Consider the following 18,104-nt stretch of genomic DNA (forward strand, 5'->3'; position numbering starts at 1 on the left):
GAAGTAACTTTGCAATGAAAAGGCAATTATTTTCCCTCCAAATCTTGCCATCCATTCATATATCCTGGGTAGAATGCAGAAAACCTATTACTTAGCTATGCAAAGTCATGGTTTAATAAATGCTAGTAATAAATCAAGGCAAGAGTACTGACCATTCACGGTGTCTGAAACTGAGCCAGTAATGGAAGCAGGAGAGTTTGTTGCCCTTGACTGAGGTGCTGAAGAAGCTGGATCATCCACAATCACAAGCATATCATTACTGCTCTCATCGGGGGGGATAGAGCCCATATGTAATTCACTGCTGATGGATATCTAAATGTGACAGAGAACAAAGCCATTAGCTCCTCAGGTTAGGAAAGGGTACAAAAATAGTAAGATCTTCAAAACCTGTACAATCACAAGTAATTGGTACTTGTTCTTTCCTATTTTCTCTACAATAGCAGCATGAGCATGATACATTATCTGCCTGATCACACCACACTTTATTTACAGGCTGAACAGCAGTAAAGACCTCCACTCACTATTTAATTTCAATTAATGAAAATAGATGTTAAGTTATGAAGAAAAAGACTAATGGGCTCAACAGAGATTTAAGCAAATTGCTGTTCAACTGTGCATTTTCAAGTGCTAAAGAGAAAATAGGATTCTTAATTCACTACTACTGCTAATAAAAATCTTGATCAATAAAGGAACAGTACAATACAGAAATCTTCATCAACATGGCACAGAATAAAATACATTTGCTGCTAAAACCAATTTGCAATTCTTTACACAGAGATGAAGGAAAACAAGATATATGTCACTGAGAATTTTTAATTTAAATTCCAGAGGAGAAAAACCACAATAATTCAGAACCTGATGCAAGTGAGGAAGCAGAGACAGAGACACAGATGAGACTATTGAGGGGTACTTTCAAAGACACTGAATGTCAAGGAGCTATTTGAGGGATACTTTTTGGCTCAGGAGCAGAGAGTTCTTACTATGGAAGATATTGTTATGGGAGAGGGCACATGGTTATAAATGTGAGCATGAGAAACGCAGGGAAAAGGAACAAGAAAGCAGGAAGAAAGTTAAGTGGGACTCCAGGTAAGAGTGGAAAAATTTAATGGACTGGAAGGGAGGAGTCAGGAGATAAATTTGCTGTAAGAAAAGGGAGGGCAGAGAGTCAAGGAAGAGGGGAATAATGGAATGTCAAATAACATGACGAGCTGTAAGGCAGCTTATTAGCAGCTGTTGCATTTTCAATAAACTATTTTCATTTGCATGGTTCACCTTTAAGATGTGTCACTTCCCCAAAAACTCAAAGCTCTATGAGAGCTAAAGTACCAGACAGCAAGAATCCTACAAGATGTAGGGCCACAACTGAAACAGTATGTGGGTTAAAGAAGCAGGGAGTCTTACCTCACTGAAAGGACTGGGCATGGCAGAGTCTACACTTATGAAAGAGTCATCCCCATCAGCAGACAGGTTAGAGTTATCGGCTGAGGGAACAAATGGGATCACAAGGTTCATGTTCTCTTTCTTTCTCTTCCCATCCAATTCATCTTCCTTCTTCTTCTGAAATAAATGATGTAATACCAGGAATGAAAAGGCAGTAAAACAGAAGAATGGGAACAAGCAACCCAAAAACTCAAAATCTAGTGCAGTATTTTAACTCAGGAATGCCATAGGAAGAATTTCCCAAAACAAGTTTCTGAAGCATATGGTAACAGATCCCTTAAATGCTCCTTCTCTTGATTTCAGAAGGGTTTTGTTTGTTTTTCTTCAAAAAATAGCTGGAATGATGGAGTATTACTCTTACAAAATTACTTTGATTTCTAGTACCTTTTGGAGTGAGCTTGAAATTCTTTATCATTACACAAAATTCCAATTAATTAATGCAAAGCTTCCCTGTCTTACAAACTGAGAATTTTCATAAGCTGGTTTTAGCAATGCTTTTTAAACAAACTAATCTTCCCAGTTCCATGGAAGCCTCATAGCTGTATGGGATTTACCTGTGTTTGGTGCTTCCTTTACATTCCCCTTTAGTCCTTGCAGAACAAAATCTTGATAAAGTCACCAATTTAATGATCAGTTGATTGTCAGGTTTGTTTGGATAGGCAGTACTTCCCTATTTTTGAATTTTAGCTATTTTGCTAATAGCTAAAATACAGGTAACTACGCATTACTTATTTTTTAATATCTCTCTTCTGCATAAGGAACTCCCACAGACTGACTTTCAACAGTAAAAGCAAGAAGGTTTGCTCATTAAGACTGCCTTGGCATAAAATGTTTTCACATTCCCTAACAGTGATCCTGAAGCTCTTCTGGCTCTGTTACTGACACAGGCAATCTCTCTGTATCAAAGTACCTTCTCAGCATATTTTTCCCTTTTACGTTTACGTTCCTTCACACGATTTGTTTCTTCTTGCTGCCGCTTCTCTTCTTGACGCTGACGCACTGTTGGAAAAGAAATACAAAGCGGTCACCAAGACATTTCCTATCCTTTTATGAATCTTACAAGAAGTTCTTATTCTAACAGAACTGGGAAGAAAAGTCAGTTGTATTGAAACTAAAACACATTGAAATCATTACTCCATTAAAACCATTTGCTTCCAAGTCACTAAAAATTAGTCTTACAGGGAAATTCTTCTTTCAAGCAACATGAAAGTCTATGCCTCTAACTTCAAAAATATGATGAAATACAGCGCTTTTACTAACACTTTTCTTGTCATGACCCACATAGTTCTTGTCAAAGCTCTGTCATTCAGGAATAATGTAATGATCCTGAATGAGTGCCAATAAAAACTTAAATCACATCATCATGTCTCATTTTGCACAACTTCATTCAGCTCAGCAGTGATATCAAACAAGCTTGTACTAACAAGAGTTGCAGTACAAAAAGAGACAGGAAACAGAAGTTGTTATCAGCAATACATGTGTTTGTAGAGATAAAAACACAGACTTCATAAGGTAATGAAGTGGAAAATGGGGGAACTGCTGAAACACTAATTTCACATACATTTCTTTTCTAGCTCCTCATCATCCAGCAGAAGGCTGACCACCTCTTTTGGCTTCAAGGTGTCAGGTTTGAAATTGCCACCTGAAATTACCATTCGTTGAATCTAGAAGGAAAAAAACAAGTGAAGAAAAGGAAAGATTAGTCAAAGCCACCATGAAACATTTTTCATTACCCATTACTAACAGTCAGCTGCAAAAATCATGCAAGGATGTCTCTCTAAGTTAGACTTGATCCAATTTCTCTATCATACCAAATTGAGCAGCAAAATTTCAGGGTATAAAATATGAGAAGCAACTGAGATAGAAAGCAGAAAATTACCATCCCTTATGGAAAGTTACATTTTTTCTGAAGCAGTATGTAATAAAATACAAATTATAATAGTATTAATTAATATACTGTTGAACAAAACAAAACAAAAATACAGCAACAGCCCTCAAGTATTATTTACCCATTCAAATATTCAAGTAATTGCACAGAGGATCATGAAGATCGCATTTTTAATAGGTACAACATTTTTAGTGTCCTTGACTGAAAATTGTATCTCCATTTTGAGTCAGTGTTGCAGTTTAAGCAATTCACTCAGCCTCTATTACTATATTAAAAACAAACCCAAAAACTAAGAAGAGTTGTAACTTAACAGAAGAGAACAAGCTTTAATATAAGGCAATTTCAATGATTTGGATCACCAGCAGACTACGTCTCATTTTCAGGCTGATTTCAGGTAACTCTAGTGTAGTATCTCAGAAAAAAATGTTTCAACAAGGGAAATGTGAATGCATTCAGCTGCAATATCATGAGCAGCATCCAAGTAAGACAAAAGCTAGAAAAAACTCCAAGTACAAAAAATATCTGAATGTTGTATATAGTGTACCTACTGCTACCAAAAACCATGAATCTCCTTAGTTATTTTCTTGCCAATTAAGTATCATGAGGTTTAAAGTTCCTAGTGCACTTTGCTGCAGGACCCTGAGCTTTTCTGGCAACACTGACACCTCAAATAATTTCCACTTGATTACCTTCCAAATGTCTTTAAAAAAAATCAGCTGTTGTGTAACATGAGAAGAATCAGTAACTCTGACACAGCAAAGACAGAAGCCCTAGTCTTAAAGAAGCCTAAGTATTTTCACTGCAACACAAGAAAGTTTTCATGAAGTCATACTGTAAATAATTAGCTTCTTTCCAGTTCATATGTCACTGAACTGCTGCTGTGTTAGAGACACATATTTGAACAAAGATACTTCCTTTTGTTTTCTGTCTCCCTGCAGACACTTTTTCTGTCTCTTTACTCATGTTGATACATGCTTTATGATACCATTCCTGTAACTTCTCGTTGCAGGGGAGTTCCTTAGTCCTACCTCGCTCTTCTCCTTTGCGCGCTGTAGGATGCGCTCCTCGATGGTGCCTTTACAAATCAGGCGGTACACGGTGACTTGTTTGGTCTGACCCAGCCTGTGGGCCCGGTCCATGGCTTGCTGGTCTACTGTTGGGTTCCAATCACTGTCATAGAAAATGACCTGCCAGGCAACACCAGAGGGATTAAATAAAAAAACACGTTTAGAGCACCTGGTGACTAAACAAACAGAAATCCAATATACTGGTAACGATAGAAGTTCAGTCATGTTTCACAGAATTACAGTCTCACTGTAGGCTGTGTTAAACTAGCCTTGCCCGGTCCTGTGAAGTCTCTTCCATTGCATTTCAGGTGAATTCAAACTAACTGACACTATGAATGCTTCAACTTCCAAAGAACATCTTTAATATCTTCTTAAATAGACTTGATAGGGAGGCACAAAATTCCTAAGTTTGTTATCACATTGAATCACTGTCATACAATTACTTACAGACTACAGTCCCCATCATGGATACATTTTAGTGTTACTTACCATCATATCAGAATTTCATGAAGAAAGTAGTACTCCTATTTTTATTCAAACCCTAGATAAAGTCTCATGTTTCCACTACTTTGACTATAAAAAACTGAGATGCTACATTAAATTAATATTGCACTATTACTCTAATAGTACTTTATGCACAATAAGCATCAAACCAAAAGCATTAAAAAAATTTTAGCAAAGTATTAAGAAAGTAACACAGAAAACCACTAAAAGTCCTCATGCAAGGAACCTGCCTGAGCTTCCATCTGTTTATTTCTTCTTTTAAACCCTGAAAATTCTGCAGATATTTGTTTTCTTCTGATTTCTTGTGAATGACAGCAAGATAGGATAGGATTTTTTTGATTCAGAGATCTTTGGGTTTGTGTGGCTACGGACTTGAGGTCAAATCTGCAAGCACACCAGGTGCAGGTTAGAAGCACAAGAATAGCTGTTAATGAAAAGATTAATAGTTCATCAGTATTCCATCCCTAGTGATTAGTGGCAGCTGCTCCAGAGTGCAAATCCTTGCAATTCACCTAAATCAGTCTGTCTTTACACCTCAGGGGAAGAAATTTATCCTTCCTGAGTAGCTGATCTTCAACTACAAATGCCTTCCTACTTTTTTATAGGCATTGTTTCATTCTTCTGGACACAGAAAAACGGGTAACTGATAACTATTCCACTGGTTCCTTTGCAATTGAACCTTGGGAGCAAAGGGTCATTCATACAGTGAATGCTGTTTCATCCAAGTGTCATTTGCACCTGTAAACCCCTTCAGTAATCCAACTCCTTTCTGGACCCTGGTACTGAAGTATGTGTGGAGTGGGAAGAAATTTCCAACTGTAACCAAAATGTCCAATATTCTACAACTTTAACATCAAGATAATATTACATTGCGAATAACAAAGTAAACAGTACATAAAATTTCACAATGTGAATGGCAGTACTAAAAACATTGATCAGTATGGGCAAGAATGGCCAACTTTCACACAGAATGACCAATTTTCCAGCATAAATTGTTACCAAATTTCACCTACCGTATCTGCAGCTGTAAGGTTAATGCCCAAGCCTCCAGCTCTTGTACTTAACAGGAACACAAAAATATCATTCCTGTAGAGGAAAGAGATGAAACCCCCTTATTTTGTGCACGAACAAGGAATAACCACAAAAGCAATTTTTTGACCCATATGAAGCAATCAGGGCTATTTCTATTACTTGAACAGTTCAGAATGCTTTGTGCTGTTCATTCACGGTCAAGGAAAAGAAACATATGAAAGAGTAAAAGAAGGTAATCTACAAATGAGGACTGTCTGAACATGTAAACATTCAATTTGCAATTGCAGTTTATTAATCTGTATCAAAACAAACTAGGGCTTGTTTATCTTCTCCACACTGGAAATAAGGATTTCATACACACAAAGAACAATCTATTGTTTCACAGAACTGACCCAATGTTAAAGAAATCTTGCCTTAATGATGCTCAACTGATAAAAAAAAAGAAAAATAGAAGTCAAAACTGTGTAGATGCAAGTTTTGTTCTAAATTTGGTGCTTTGAACAGAACAAACAAGGAGACAACCCTATACGTAGCATGACCAAATACTGATGAAAACTCCAGTGATAACAGCAAAATCAAAGCTTCTGCCAAGGTTGTGAACTGCACTAGTGTCTCTGCAGGGTCACCAGTATTTAGAAGTGTTCCACACCTTATGGATCTGTGAACAGGCTGACAAAAACAAAGCAGACAGTACACTAGTAGGGACTCCAAAGACACTGACACATTGTCCTTCTCTGCTTAAGAGAGGACACAGTCTGGAATGCCACATCCTTTTGGTACTACACTGTCTGAACAACTTGGCAAATGTAAAATCAGTGAAGTACCAGAAACTCGAGCGGAATGAACGGGAAGGAACTAAAACCAAGCTGTCAATCTTCAGACTTTATCTTGCAAATAAAAAAGCCAAAGGAGTCAACAGGTGCCTGTTTGCACTGAAGGTAATCTTTGGCCAGGTAATCTCTTGTAACTATAGTGGGATGCATGTATAGACAGTCACCTGAACATGCAGCTGTGATATGCTTCTGGATATGCCATATGGGGAGCAAAGTGGACAGAGCCACAGACTATGTGAACAAATTATCATGCCATAGCTATGGATTTTCAGCAGCTTGCAAGGATATCCTGCAGAATAGTTTAGTCTTAGTCATGCTTTTTTTCCTGGAAATATTTCTCATAAGTAAATCATGTATAAGAGGAACTCAACTATCATCTTAATAGGAATTCTTGTTTAGACTGGCTGACATACATTTCAAAGGGATTTCCTGCTGAAATTATTATTTTTCTTCAGTTGTTTTATTCGCTAATAAAACCAAATTCTGTCTGTTAATAAAACTATTTTTTTTCACTTCTTTTGGTTAAAGGACCTTACAGGAGGAAGTGTGAGTATTCCAGGAGGACATCATAACCTGCAAGGAACTTGTTTCTGACACCTGGAAACAGGCAGAAAGAAAGGTACTACATTGTCCTCTCACTTCTGCACATGTTCAAGTTCACTAGAAGATTCATCATTGCAACACGGTCCTTCAGGTCCATCAGCCTCCTGAACCAGTGACCTGAAAGGCCTTGACTTCTATCTTCAGCAACAATACTTTGGGACCACTAACATAAGGAATTTTCTCAAGTCTAGAATGTTGCTTTCACCCTGCAATAAGCAACTATCTATGAACCTAACTCCACTGAAATGGGAAAGTGACCTTCCAAGCTCACCTCAACATACAGGAAGGATAACCTTACTGTGAACTACCATACCAAAATGACATTGTATCAAGACACAGTTCATGATTAAAAGGAAACTTAATAACCATAAACATAATAATTTTAAGTAATGCACCCTGATTTGCTTATTAAAATGGTCAGGATCCATTTTGGTTTACTAAATGAGAAGAGTTACCCTACATTTCTAGCTAATAAAATCCCAATTTTATATCTTTTGTATATTAGTTTAGGGTTTCTTAGTAAAATATGGTTAAATAGTTTGTTTTGCAGAAAACTAGGTCACTTTCAATACTCTGGCATATGCAAGATTTTCAGTCTCATCTTTACAGTGTCAATTGTCAAAGCATTTAATAACCATTGGACATTTGCTGCTTTTCTATTGAGCTTCTTTCTAAGCAACAGCCTATTTGGATTGGTAAGAAGTACAATAGGTGGCTGCACTAAAACTGCTTCCAGTACTCTTTCACAGATTCGTATCAAAATCACTGACAACTGGTCAGCAAACCATCAAGAAACTGTTTCAGATAAATGAGGTCAATTTGATATAAAGAAAGGTAAGTGCAAATTTCATTTATTTCCATTACATCTTACATCAATTTCCTAGTTACATGTATTTTAGCACGAACACATCTTGCAAACTACATTACCTGTTCTGAAAATCTGCTACCATGTCCCTTCGCTCAGAAATCTTTGAAGAGCCATCCAATCTCATGTAGGTATGTTTCCTATAAACCATGTATTCCTGCAAAAAACATGCACAAAAAAATACAATTGTTCTTGAAACTGTTCCGTCTTGATTCTTGCAGAGCCCCTTGCCACACACAATAAAAACAGGATTGCTAATTATAACAAGGTTCCATAAACATCATTGACAAATGTTCTGTAAGCAATACTTGATAATAATACAATCCAGAAGTTAAAGCTACTTAATCATATCTCAGCTTCTGCCTATTTCCTGTAAGACATAGATGACAATGTCAATTCAGAGCGGGAGATACATTTGCTGTACTGCAGACCTATAAATAAAAAACTAAACAAAAATCACTAAAATGGGAAGTTTGTTTTCACAGAGTCTAAATTTTTACTAAATCCCAAGTTTTTACTGTGCAAGCAAACCTTTCCAAACAAAGCAATTGCATCTGCTCCCTGTCGACTGTATATCATTTGACTGGTGGTTTTTAAAAACCTGGAGCTGTATAATGTCTGTCTAGCCTTTATCTCAGCAGCGAAGAGCCTGTGAATCTCTTACATAGGAGAACACTGAACACTTACACTGGTGTGTGAGCCCACAGCTCCTGCCAAGCAGCAGAACTGAAACCATTGCCTGAGACAAATCAAATGGCATCAGCTAGGAATGCTGATGAAAGCGCAAATGGTTTTTCCACTGAGACACATTTTTCATGCTCTAAGGTTCTCAGCATTTCTTGATACCTGTGCAACTATCAACAAAATCTGAATTATAGACAAAGCTCAAATAACCACAGAGTTTCTCTGGAAAGACATCCTCTGGGGTGCTTAAACAATGGGATCCTTACTTGGCTGAAAAGAGGCAACACCTACTGGTTACACGAGTTAGTTTTAGCCATACTGGTGCATGAGTCTTTTTGAGATGCTGTGAGTGCAAATGAAGACAGAAAGGAACAGACAGTGCTTTAGCAGCAAGAACTATTGGATTCATCTTGCTCCAAGCCACAGTGCTCAGCACACACAGAACTGATGACCTGTGAGAAAACATGGCAGTGCACTCTAATGAACCTTCTGACAGAACCATGCCCAGTCCTCCTTTTCACCTATCCTTCAGGGCTCCTGATCCCTTTGTGTTCTGCAGAAACAGTGAAAGAGCTGCCACATTATAAGGAAACTGAGAAAAAGACTGATGCAGAGGACGCAAGCTTCAACATGAAGCAGGTGAAAAGAGAAAATGAGGTAAATAAAGTGTGGAAATGGCCAAATCCAGACATGGATTACCTCCATGAAACAGAGCTCATGGCTAGTAGGATTTCTGGAGTACAACAGAAGTTCAAAGCAGAGAACAGCTACTTCACCACACAGACAAACAAATCCTAATTAACTATTAATTTATTCCATTTCTATGACAGGTTTCTGTCACAAACTAAAACCAGACAGATAGAGTTGTCAGGCACTATGCCACCTTTTCTCCAGATTTGATAAATTCTTTTACGATTATCACAAGAACCTTTCCCTTTCATTTCTTTGTTACTGTCTTTATCTGCCTTTATGATGATTCAACCTTTTGATCTTGACTTAGTCTTCCCTCATCTGTTAACCATCTTTCATTATCTGTCTTCTAAAAAAACTTCAGCACAAACAGAAGACAACTTATTTCATTCCATCAGGTGCATTTATCCTTATTCCATACTTCAGACATTTTCACAAAGGCACAAAGTGCAAAAGAACAAGTTATTCTACACCTGCAGTACTGGCATTTATTCCCCCATGTCTGCAAACCAGCTTTGTACATTAGCCCTTAGCTGAGTATGGCAAGAATGCGGTGCTGCTAAAGCCAGTGCTCTTCTGGGCTTCCACAATGATACTTTCTCAGGAAAATGTTTTCCCTTCATATTACTTCACAGTAAATAGAGAACTCTTCTGTTTTCATACAACTCATTAACTTGTGGTAGAGTATAACCAAGGCATTTTACTTCATGCAGAACATAATCCAACCCCTCATCTCATGAATACAATCTGATTCCCAATGAAACTTTTATAGAAGAAAGCAATCACATGGAGAGAAACAACCAAAATCTTAAAAAGTATGAAATACACATCTGCATGAGAAAACAATACTGAAATTATAATTTCTCCTCTTCTGTTGAAAGAAAATAATTTTCCTCTTTGTATTTATATCTGCCATTTTATAATGGCTGAACTATGCAACAGCTCTTCAGCTGAAGCTACATAAAACAAACATCATTTTGTAACTTTGTAAACAATGTGCTTTGTGCTCTCTGCCCTGCATAGATTCGGTTAGTGCAATATAGTCCACATACTGTTAAAAAGGACATTCTGTGTTTTTTCATATTCAAGGCAGATATATTTTGACAGATCAGGAAAAAATTAGATATATATAGATGCACAGCTTTTGCAAGGATTTTTTATTAATGGAGTCCTTACTTGATTTTTAGCTTGCTTAACTTCAGCTTCTGTTACTTGGTGGGGGGGAAAAGAAAAACAGAGGACTTAGTAGGTGGCTTATTTGGATCATAAAACACAAGTGAAGTTGAACATTCAAGAGATGGAATAGCAAAATGGTATGCTCATAAGCCTTTCAAATTGAATGCTAAGAGAAAAGACAGAAGCACTAAACACAGCTTTATGAGCTTCACGGTGTAATGCAGGGTATCAACAAACCTACACCATGTCCAATGTTTGCCAAAAGAAGAGGCATACAAAGCAATGCTAGGCAAAGTGCCAAAATACAGAATTGCAACTATGCAAGTTCTGTTTTTCCTCACAGCAGCAAAAACAAAATTCAGCTTGCGATTTGTTATTGAACTATTAACTGCTGACCTTAAAATACTCTCCTGTTCATACAGAACTCATGACTTAGGCAGCTATTGATTCAGGCTTCTAACTTTTTCTCTTCATTTATTGTGGAGAAGACAGTATCCTAGCTCTTTGATGGCACAGCTGCTTATCAAATAAAGATTTTTTTTTCTTCAGAGGCAGAATGTCTGGTTTTAAATTATAAGTTATGACTTCATCCCTTATTTCTTTCCTATCCCATATGCCAGAGAACCTCCTAATGTTTATGAAACTTCTGGACAGGAATCAGATATTAGAGGAAAATGGTAATGGTCTGTGAAATTACAAGCAACATAAACACTGTAAAATTTACCACTGTTCTCCCTCTTCCTTCCAATAAAAAGGCATGTAGGCATCAAATGAAAAAAGAAGGAAGCAGTTCAAACCAGAAAAAGAGGATAATTAAGCCATGCAACCCCTTGCCACAGGGCAGTGCAAATACCAACACCTAACAAGGTGTTAAGATGCCAATGAAGAAGTCCATGGAAGAAGAATCTGTGTTGGACAACTGAGTATATAGGAGGCACACTTGGTTGAGAAACCCCTTGAGCTGCAAACTTCTGGAAATTGAGTGAGTAATGGTGAAGTATCAGTATTCTTGCACTTATTTTCTGCATAACAACTGCTGTTATACACTGGTATCAGCAGAACACTAGGTTGAACCTTAGGTCTAACTTTGTATGGCAGTTCTTATATTCCTATATTAATGTATTAACCTCTGGGTATCCTCTGGTATAATAATTTTATTTAGGCTTTCTGCATCCAAATTATTGTACTTTCTCCAAAACAGTGTTGCTAAATCTCCATCTTCATAATTTGTCTTCTGTCAGCTATAGCTCTCCTACCTCCAGTAAGTCAATCATCCGTGTCATCTGGGAGTAAATGAGAACTCGGTGTCCTTGAGATTTCAGCCGTGTCAATAGAAGATCAAGAGCGTGAAGTTTTCCACTGTCAGTGATCAGACTTTCTTTATCTAAAAAGAAAAGAAGAAAAGCAGGTAATTAATAAAGCCAATCCAGATACATGCCACAAGTTATCCTCTCAGCGTTCCTAGCACTTCACTGCATTATAATCTCTGAAGTAGGGAGGTGTGATGGGAGAAACTCCAACATCTCTTCTAGCTGATACTTAAAATCACAATGGTAGCATTAAGTTTTGTTTGCTGAGATGAGAGCACACCTATATGCTCCATGTGGCAAAATCTCATTACAGACTGGTCTTAAATATGGGCTCAATCCTTTTTCTGGACAGCCATATCTCTCATCTAAGGTTTTATTCTGCCCAGATCAACAAGCACTAAATGCCTTGACACTTGAAGAAATATTTTCCACTACACGCATGAAAATGCTGTCCTTTGCACATTTGCTGCTACCTGCTGCTGAGCTTTAGACTTATCCTCCAAAAATCAAACCCCTCACCTTCCCAGAAAAGAAGAACAGTTCTCCAGGTCACTGTAAAACAATCCCCTCACAGCACTGCCTTGAATTCTTCCCTGCCCTCTCCTTTTTTTCTTCTTTTGTTTTGTTTAAGAAATGTTTCCAGATGGCAATCTTTTCAGTCACTTCAGATTTTATACTTCATGTCCTGTCTATTTCAGCACTGCTCATGAAGTATTTTTCAGGAAGGAGATCTTCCTGTTTGTACATTCTGTACATAAACGTCAGTAAACAATACATTACTGTTGAAAGAGGATGAAGAGAAATTTTCTTCCAAAAAATTATCTGTTGGAAAGGCCATTGATGATTCTCTATTCTTCTGGATGTCTGAACTTGGGTTTACAGCCAAAACGGAAAGCTGACAACTGCAGATGGTGCAGGCTAGTACAGAACCCAAGGATTTTCAGCATGTCTAGCAGGTAATGTTCTCTAATGCCTAGCAGGTAACACTTTTGCACACTTCTTCCTACATAGAATGAATTAACTCATGGGCTGAAGAAAATTCAGCTTTCTGTAAGGCAGTTAACTGTCTTGCCTAATATCCCAATTTAAAAAAAAAAAGTTATATACAAAATTAATTCTTCCATCTGACCACCATGTATTTTAATATAACCAAAAGCAGGTTCAGACTAGCAGAAGAGAGGAGCACAGATCACATAACAGCACTCCTAAAAAGGTCTTATAAGCACAGCAGGCAACACAGTCCAAGAGTACCAAAGTGATATGGTAGGTGTGCAGTCATGTGGCAGAGTAGTAAGCAATCCCTGCAAGTACAGCTATGGGCTTGCTGGGAAAAGCAGGATTGCAGTTGCTCTCTTTCAAAAGTATCTTTAGCTTAAATATAAATAATGGACTTGATGCTGGAATCTACCTCAGAACATCAGAAAATGCAACTGTCTCCTTTCTGAAATTGAAAAAATTGTGAGTTTCCATATGGTTTAAAACAATTAGCTATTCCACTTGCTGTATAAAACAATGCTGTGAATGCTCTCTCCTATGGCAATTTTAGAGCCATGCACCTGCAATTCACTAGCTGAGAACCCAAGACAAGACAGATCTGCTCTTTCTTGCTTGTCTGCCTATCTAGATAGTGACTGTATTTTCTCCTTTTGGCAGTGATGATCTTGCTCTGCGTGGAGCAAGAACCACACCATTGCTTAAATTGTTGACAACTACCTTAGGGGATCCATTAACTGGAGAGCTGAGTCAAGGAAATACTGTTAGGAAAACTAGAGCCCACACATCAGGCTAGCATTTGTTCTAAGTACAACAGAATGTATAATGATGCACTCATCTCTAGAACAGCATTCAGTCTCAATTACATGTAAATCATTAAGAGTTTCATGCATTCTTCTAAGGAAAACCAAATTTTCAACTTAGGCAATTAAGCAAAATGGAAATGAATTACAGCCACTTGGTTTCAAAATACACTTATGGAAGCCAAAGCCTTTGTTCAACAGCAGTATTTACTCTTTATATAAAATGTTATTATTTCCTTTAATGATAAATACAGCCATGACATTCTGCTTTCATTCTAAGTGGTCAGCTTGCTGTTTCAGAACAAATTATATTGAGTGAAGCTACATGAAAAGTCTAGATATATAATCTAGATATAGTGGGAAACTAACATGATTATTAACCAAAAGCTATCTAACTGGAAGAAAACTCAGAGAATCAACAGGGTCTGTTCAAAAGTTAGTGTTGATAGAATCAGATTAACATATTGGCAAGTTTCGAAAAGCAAAATGCTATTGTTTTTCTCACAAAGGCACCAATAGGTAGAATTAAGCTTTGCTAACTGGAAATGATGCGTGTCCTCTGCTGCTGGCTCCTGAGGTCTCCATTGTGTAAGTTACTATTTTTAAATCGCAATGAAATGCAAATTACAAGTAAAGAATTTATTTGCAGATGATTTGAAAAGTTAGCAACTTGTTAACAGTTCATAAGTCATCCAATAGCTCATCAGTAGACCAGACAGCACTGGTGAAAAAGTTTTTGAAGTTTTTTTAGGAGAGCAAAACAGTACTACCAAAAAAGAGATTTATCATCTCTGGAAGAGAAAATCATTTGTCCTTAACCTGGCACCTTTAAGCTTGCTATCCTGATGCCATTGTTTTTTCTAAGATCAAGTATTTTTCCACGCTGAAAGCCTGCCATCTAGTGCTTCAAACAACAAATTCTGGAAAATGGTAGCAGAAAATGTGCTTTACTCATGCCATCTTCAGAAAACAGCAGAATTATTCAAAAGAGAAAAAACCCCCTGTCTTCCATCTCTAGTTTCTCTCACTTCTATTTCTAATTTTCTCTTACCTAGGAGAAGAAAAAAACTGTTACTTTTTAAAAGGGGATTTCCAAAATTTGCAGTTCTACATGTTTTTACATTTAATGATCAGCAACAACTCCAAATGACAAATTCTTCGGATATTTTTTTTTGGTTGCTGTTTAAAAGGAGCTTTACACAATTTTTAGGTTCTTCAGCACTTATGAAATGAACTAGAAAAAGGAACCAGACCAAATGGCTGTCAGTCTGAAAAAAAACCAAACCCAACTGCCTCCAGCCATGCTAGGATGTGGACATAAATTATCTACAAGGGGATACAGTGGGCCTGGGAAGAATAGTTACAAACGATTATGACTCAGAATAACCTTTGTCAGGAGCTCTGGCTGATGACTGTAGCTGGGCTCAGTGCTCTCTGGAGAATGAGAAAAAGCACCTCTGGACATGCAAAAAGCAGAGGAAAGAGAGATAAAGCCTGGGTTCCAGTTGACACCCCTGGTTCCCCTCCTGACGGCACAATGGGGTCAGTGAGGAGCTAGCTGGCTCTCACAGTAAACAGCCAGTGAGGCCGGTGCTTTTTATCGATACTAAAAGGACTCAGACACTTCCTGCCATTTAATCCAGGACCATTTTTCTTTCAAAGAACAGGAAAAACCTCAAGAGATTCCCACAGTGATCACAGCTGAGCCTGCTGCCAGGGTACTGGGAATGCAGAGTCTGGGAGAGGATAGATCAGGGTTTAGGAGAGAGAGGTGTCCCCCTTTCTTCTTGTCACCTATTTGCCACAGACCTTCACAGCAACTGTTCCATTTGACATTTGCTACTTCAGCCTTGCAAATGGCTCCTTCAGCACATCACTCACTTTCTGTAAGGCACTGCGCCTGTTTCTGCACCTATGAACACAGCTGTCCTGTTGTGGTGTGTCTCTCTCCTCTTAGAGTAAGTTCAGGCTTGAATGCTACCTTCTACTTTTAAATTAAAACAAAACTACTTTTTCACCCCACTTCTAGGTCCAACACTTCCTAAATTAAGCCAGCTTTATGTAACACACTCATCCCAACCTTCTCAACCAAGTTCTGTTGTGCTTTGACAACAATTTGCCCAACCTTGCACATATCCTTTCACTTCTGACAGCTTCTTGTACCCTACCTTTATTCCTCTAAAATTTTTTGCTGATAACAGAGTCCCCAGCTTAAAATGGAAGTCTTTCAAGAGAATGCAGCCCTGTCTCTTTTCTGCAGTGGCTACTTTTCTACATTTCTCTATCCATGTCCTCTATCTTAATTTATCTCTTCAATACTTCCCACTTTTCTCCTACAGAGATTCATTTTATTTTTCCAAATAACCAGCAAACAATTAGAAGAATTGCTGAAGAAATAATAAAATCATCAGCTATGACTGAGTATTAATCCAGTGCAAATTCATGAAAAATGGTTTCTCCATTTCTTAGGTACAAATCTGCATGTGCTTCAAATGACTCCAAACACTTAAGAAGATACCTTCTTAAACCGGACTGTAGCAAGCAAAAGGCCATTTTCCTTTTACTGTACTAACTTCCCCTGCCAAACATCCTTGACCCAAAAGGGTCTGGGAATAACTTTGCATCTGGCAGTGTAAGCTGTTTTTCCTCTTGGCTATCTGTCAGATCTCCAGTACTTTCTGCAAAATTCTGCTTGTTGCTCAGGACCATCTTCTGACAGCTAGAGCATATCTGGCCCATGAAAGTCACCGCAGTACTGGCAAACTCTATGAGATCTTGGATTACTTTAGTCTAATTCTAAGAAAAAACAGTACATTTATTTTACTGGTACACTGGTACCTTTTTCCCACTTTACAAGGAAATATGAGTAAGTCTTTATTTCAGTGGAAATTCAGTAAATCCCTCATGCCTAATTTTCCAGACTGATTTCCTCTGAACTTGGCCCTCAAACCTATCCTTCTCATGGTAGACTGCTAAAAGTAATTCTACCCTTTTCACCAGGCAGACCTAAAAAAGATCTTTTACGACAATATGAAGCTCTTACAACACCTTAGGAGGCAAGGTATGTCTCTTAACTTTTCATGCAATCTTCCTATCTCCAACCTCAAAACAGTATTTGGTCATGAGAGCAGACTGTGATCTAGTAAGCAAGTCTATCTCTTTACAGTTATTTGGAGGACTGGCATGCAAAGAGAGGCTTGTAAGCATTAGAAAAACCTGTGTTAGATGTTTTCGGTATCCACTGAAGATTTACTTCAGACAGAGGATGCAAAATCATGGTGTATTTTAAGATACCAGGTTAACTTTCACTCAGAAGGAAAAATAAACACACAGCCATCCTTAATCCTTCAAAAAGCCCACAGCCAAGCATAAACTACCACCAAATAACAGATGTCCTTATTTATCTCATCTCCATTCCACTTCAACCCCCAAACTTACCTGGTATCCTGATAAAAGACCAGCCGTTCTGAGGCCTGATCCCTAAGAGCCCTCCAGGATGCTCTGGGAAGAACTGGGAGCACTGCTTGAGCCAGTCAGCTGCAAGCTCAGGGGATCCATGGAGTACACACTGCTTTGCTTCCAGACTTCCTCCTTCCCTTAGTGCCCTGCGCTCGTATTCTGCACTTCGGTCATTGCAGTAGAACTCCAGTGGCACAGCTGTTACCTACAGGTAAAATAATAATAATCAATATTCTTGTTCACATTTCTCCCTGTCCCCAAACCCCCAGTTCAAGTACCTTACCACGGGATCAAATTTTACAAGTCAAGTCATTATGAAATGTAGAAACAGAAAACAATCTTTGGTTGGGCTTAAACCAAGCAAAGATGCAACATCTCTCCACACCACAAAAAACACCATATGAACAACCAGGCACAGAAAACCTGCCTTTTGATAAACTATGACTTCTGCCAACTGCTACACAACTGATAGCAAAACTATAGGAGTAATATCCTTGCTCTACTTCTCCTTTTGCCAAGATTTATTTCTTTTTAGTTCTACCCTTCACAATCAAGTATTTATCTCATTAGCAGAAATTACACATGTTGTCCTTAACAAAAATTCATGTGATAATTCAAAATTAGGGGAATTCATAGATTAGAAATGAGGAAAAAAGGAACAGCATATTTCTTGGGCTTTACAGTTGCTTTGAATGAAGTGGGCACAGAAATAGAGCTCTTTTTCTTGTGGAATTCTATGAATCCTATGCCCTATTAC

At 37.9% G+C, this 18,104-nt stretch overlaps 1 protein-coding gene across 1 annotated transcript in view; it reads right to left on the bottom strand.

Moving 5' to 3' along the window:
- INO80 (INO80 complex ATPase subunit) overlaps nucleotides 1-18,104 on the bottom strand; it is a 73,901-nt gene that overhangs the window by 3,427 nt on the left and 52,370 nt on the right. The window contains exons 27-35 of the mRNA XM_036384064.2: nucleotides 17,327-17,552; nucleotides 12,039-12,166; nucleotides 8,295-8,389; nucleotides 5,913-5,985; nucleotides 4,357-4,515; nucleotides 3,002-3,104; nucleotides 2,351-2,439; nucleotides 1,402-1,557; nucleotides 153-312 (exon numbers count right to left, since the gene is read on the bottom strand). Coding sequence (XP_036239957.1) covers nucleotides 153-312; nucleotides 1,402-1,557; nucleotides 2,351-2,439; nucleotides 3,002-3,104; nucleotides 4,357-4,515; nucleotides 5,913-5,985; nucleotides 8,295-8,389; nucleotides 12,039-12,166; nucleotides 17,327-17,552 — 1,189 coding nt within the window. The remainder of the gene's footprint in view (nucleotides 1-152; nucleotides 313-1,401; nucleotides 1,558-2,350; nucleotides 2,440-3,001; nucleotides 3,105-4,356; nucleotides 4,516-5,912; nucleotides 5,986-8,294; nucleotides 8,390-12,038; nucleotides 12,167-17,326; nucleotides 17,553-18,104) is intronic.

This window comes from Molothrus ater, chromosome 6 (assembly GCF_012460135.2).
Source record: "Molothrus ater isolate BHLD 08-10-18 breed brown headed cowbird chromosome 6, BPBGC_Mater_1.1, whole genome shotgun sequence".
Lineage (NCBI taxonomy): Eukaryota > Metazoa > Chordata > Aves > Passeriformes > Icteridae > Molothrus > Molothrus ater.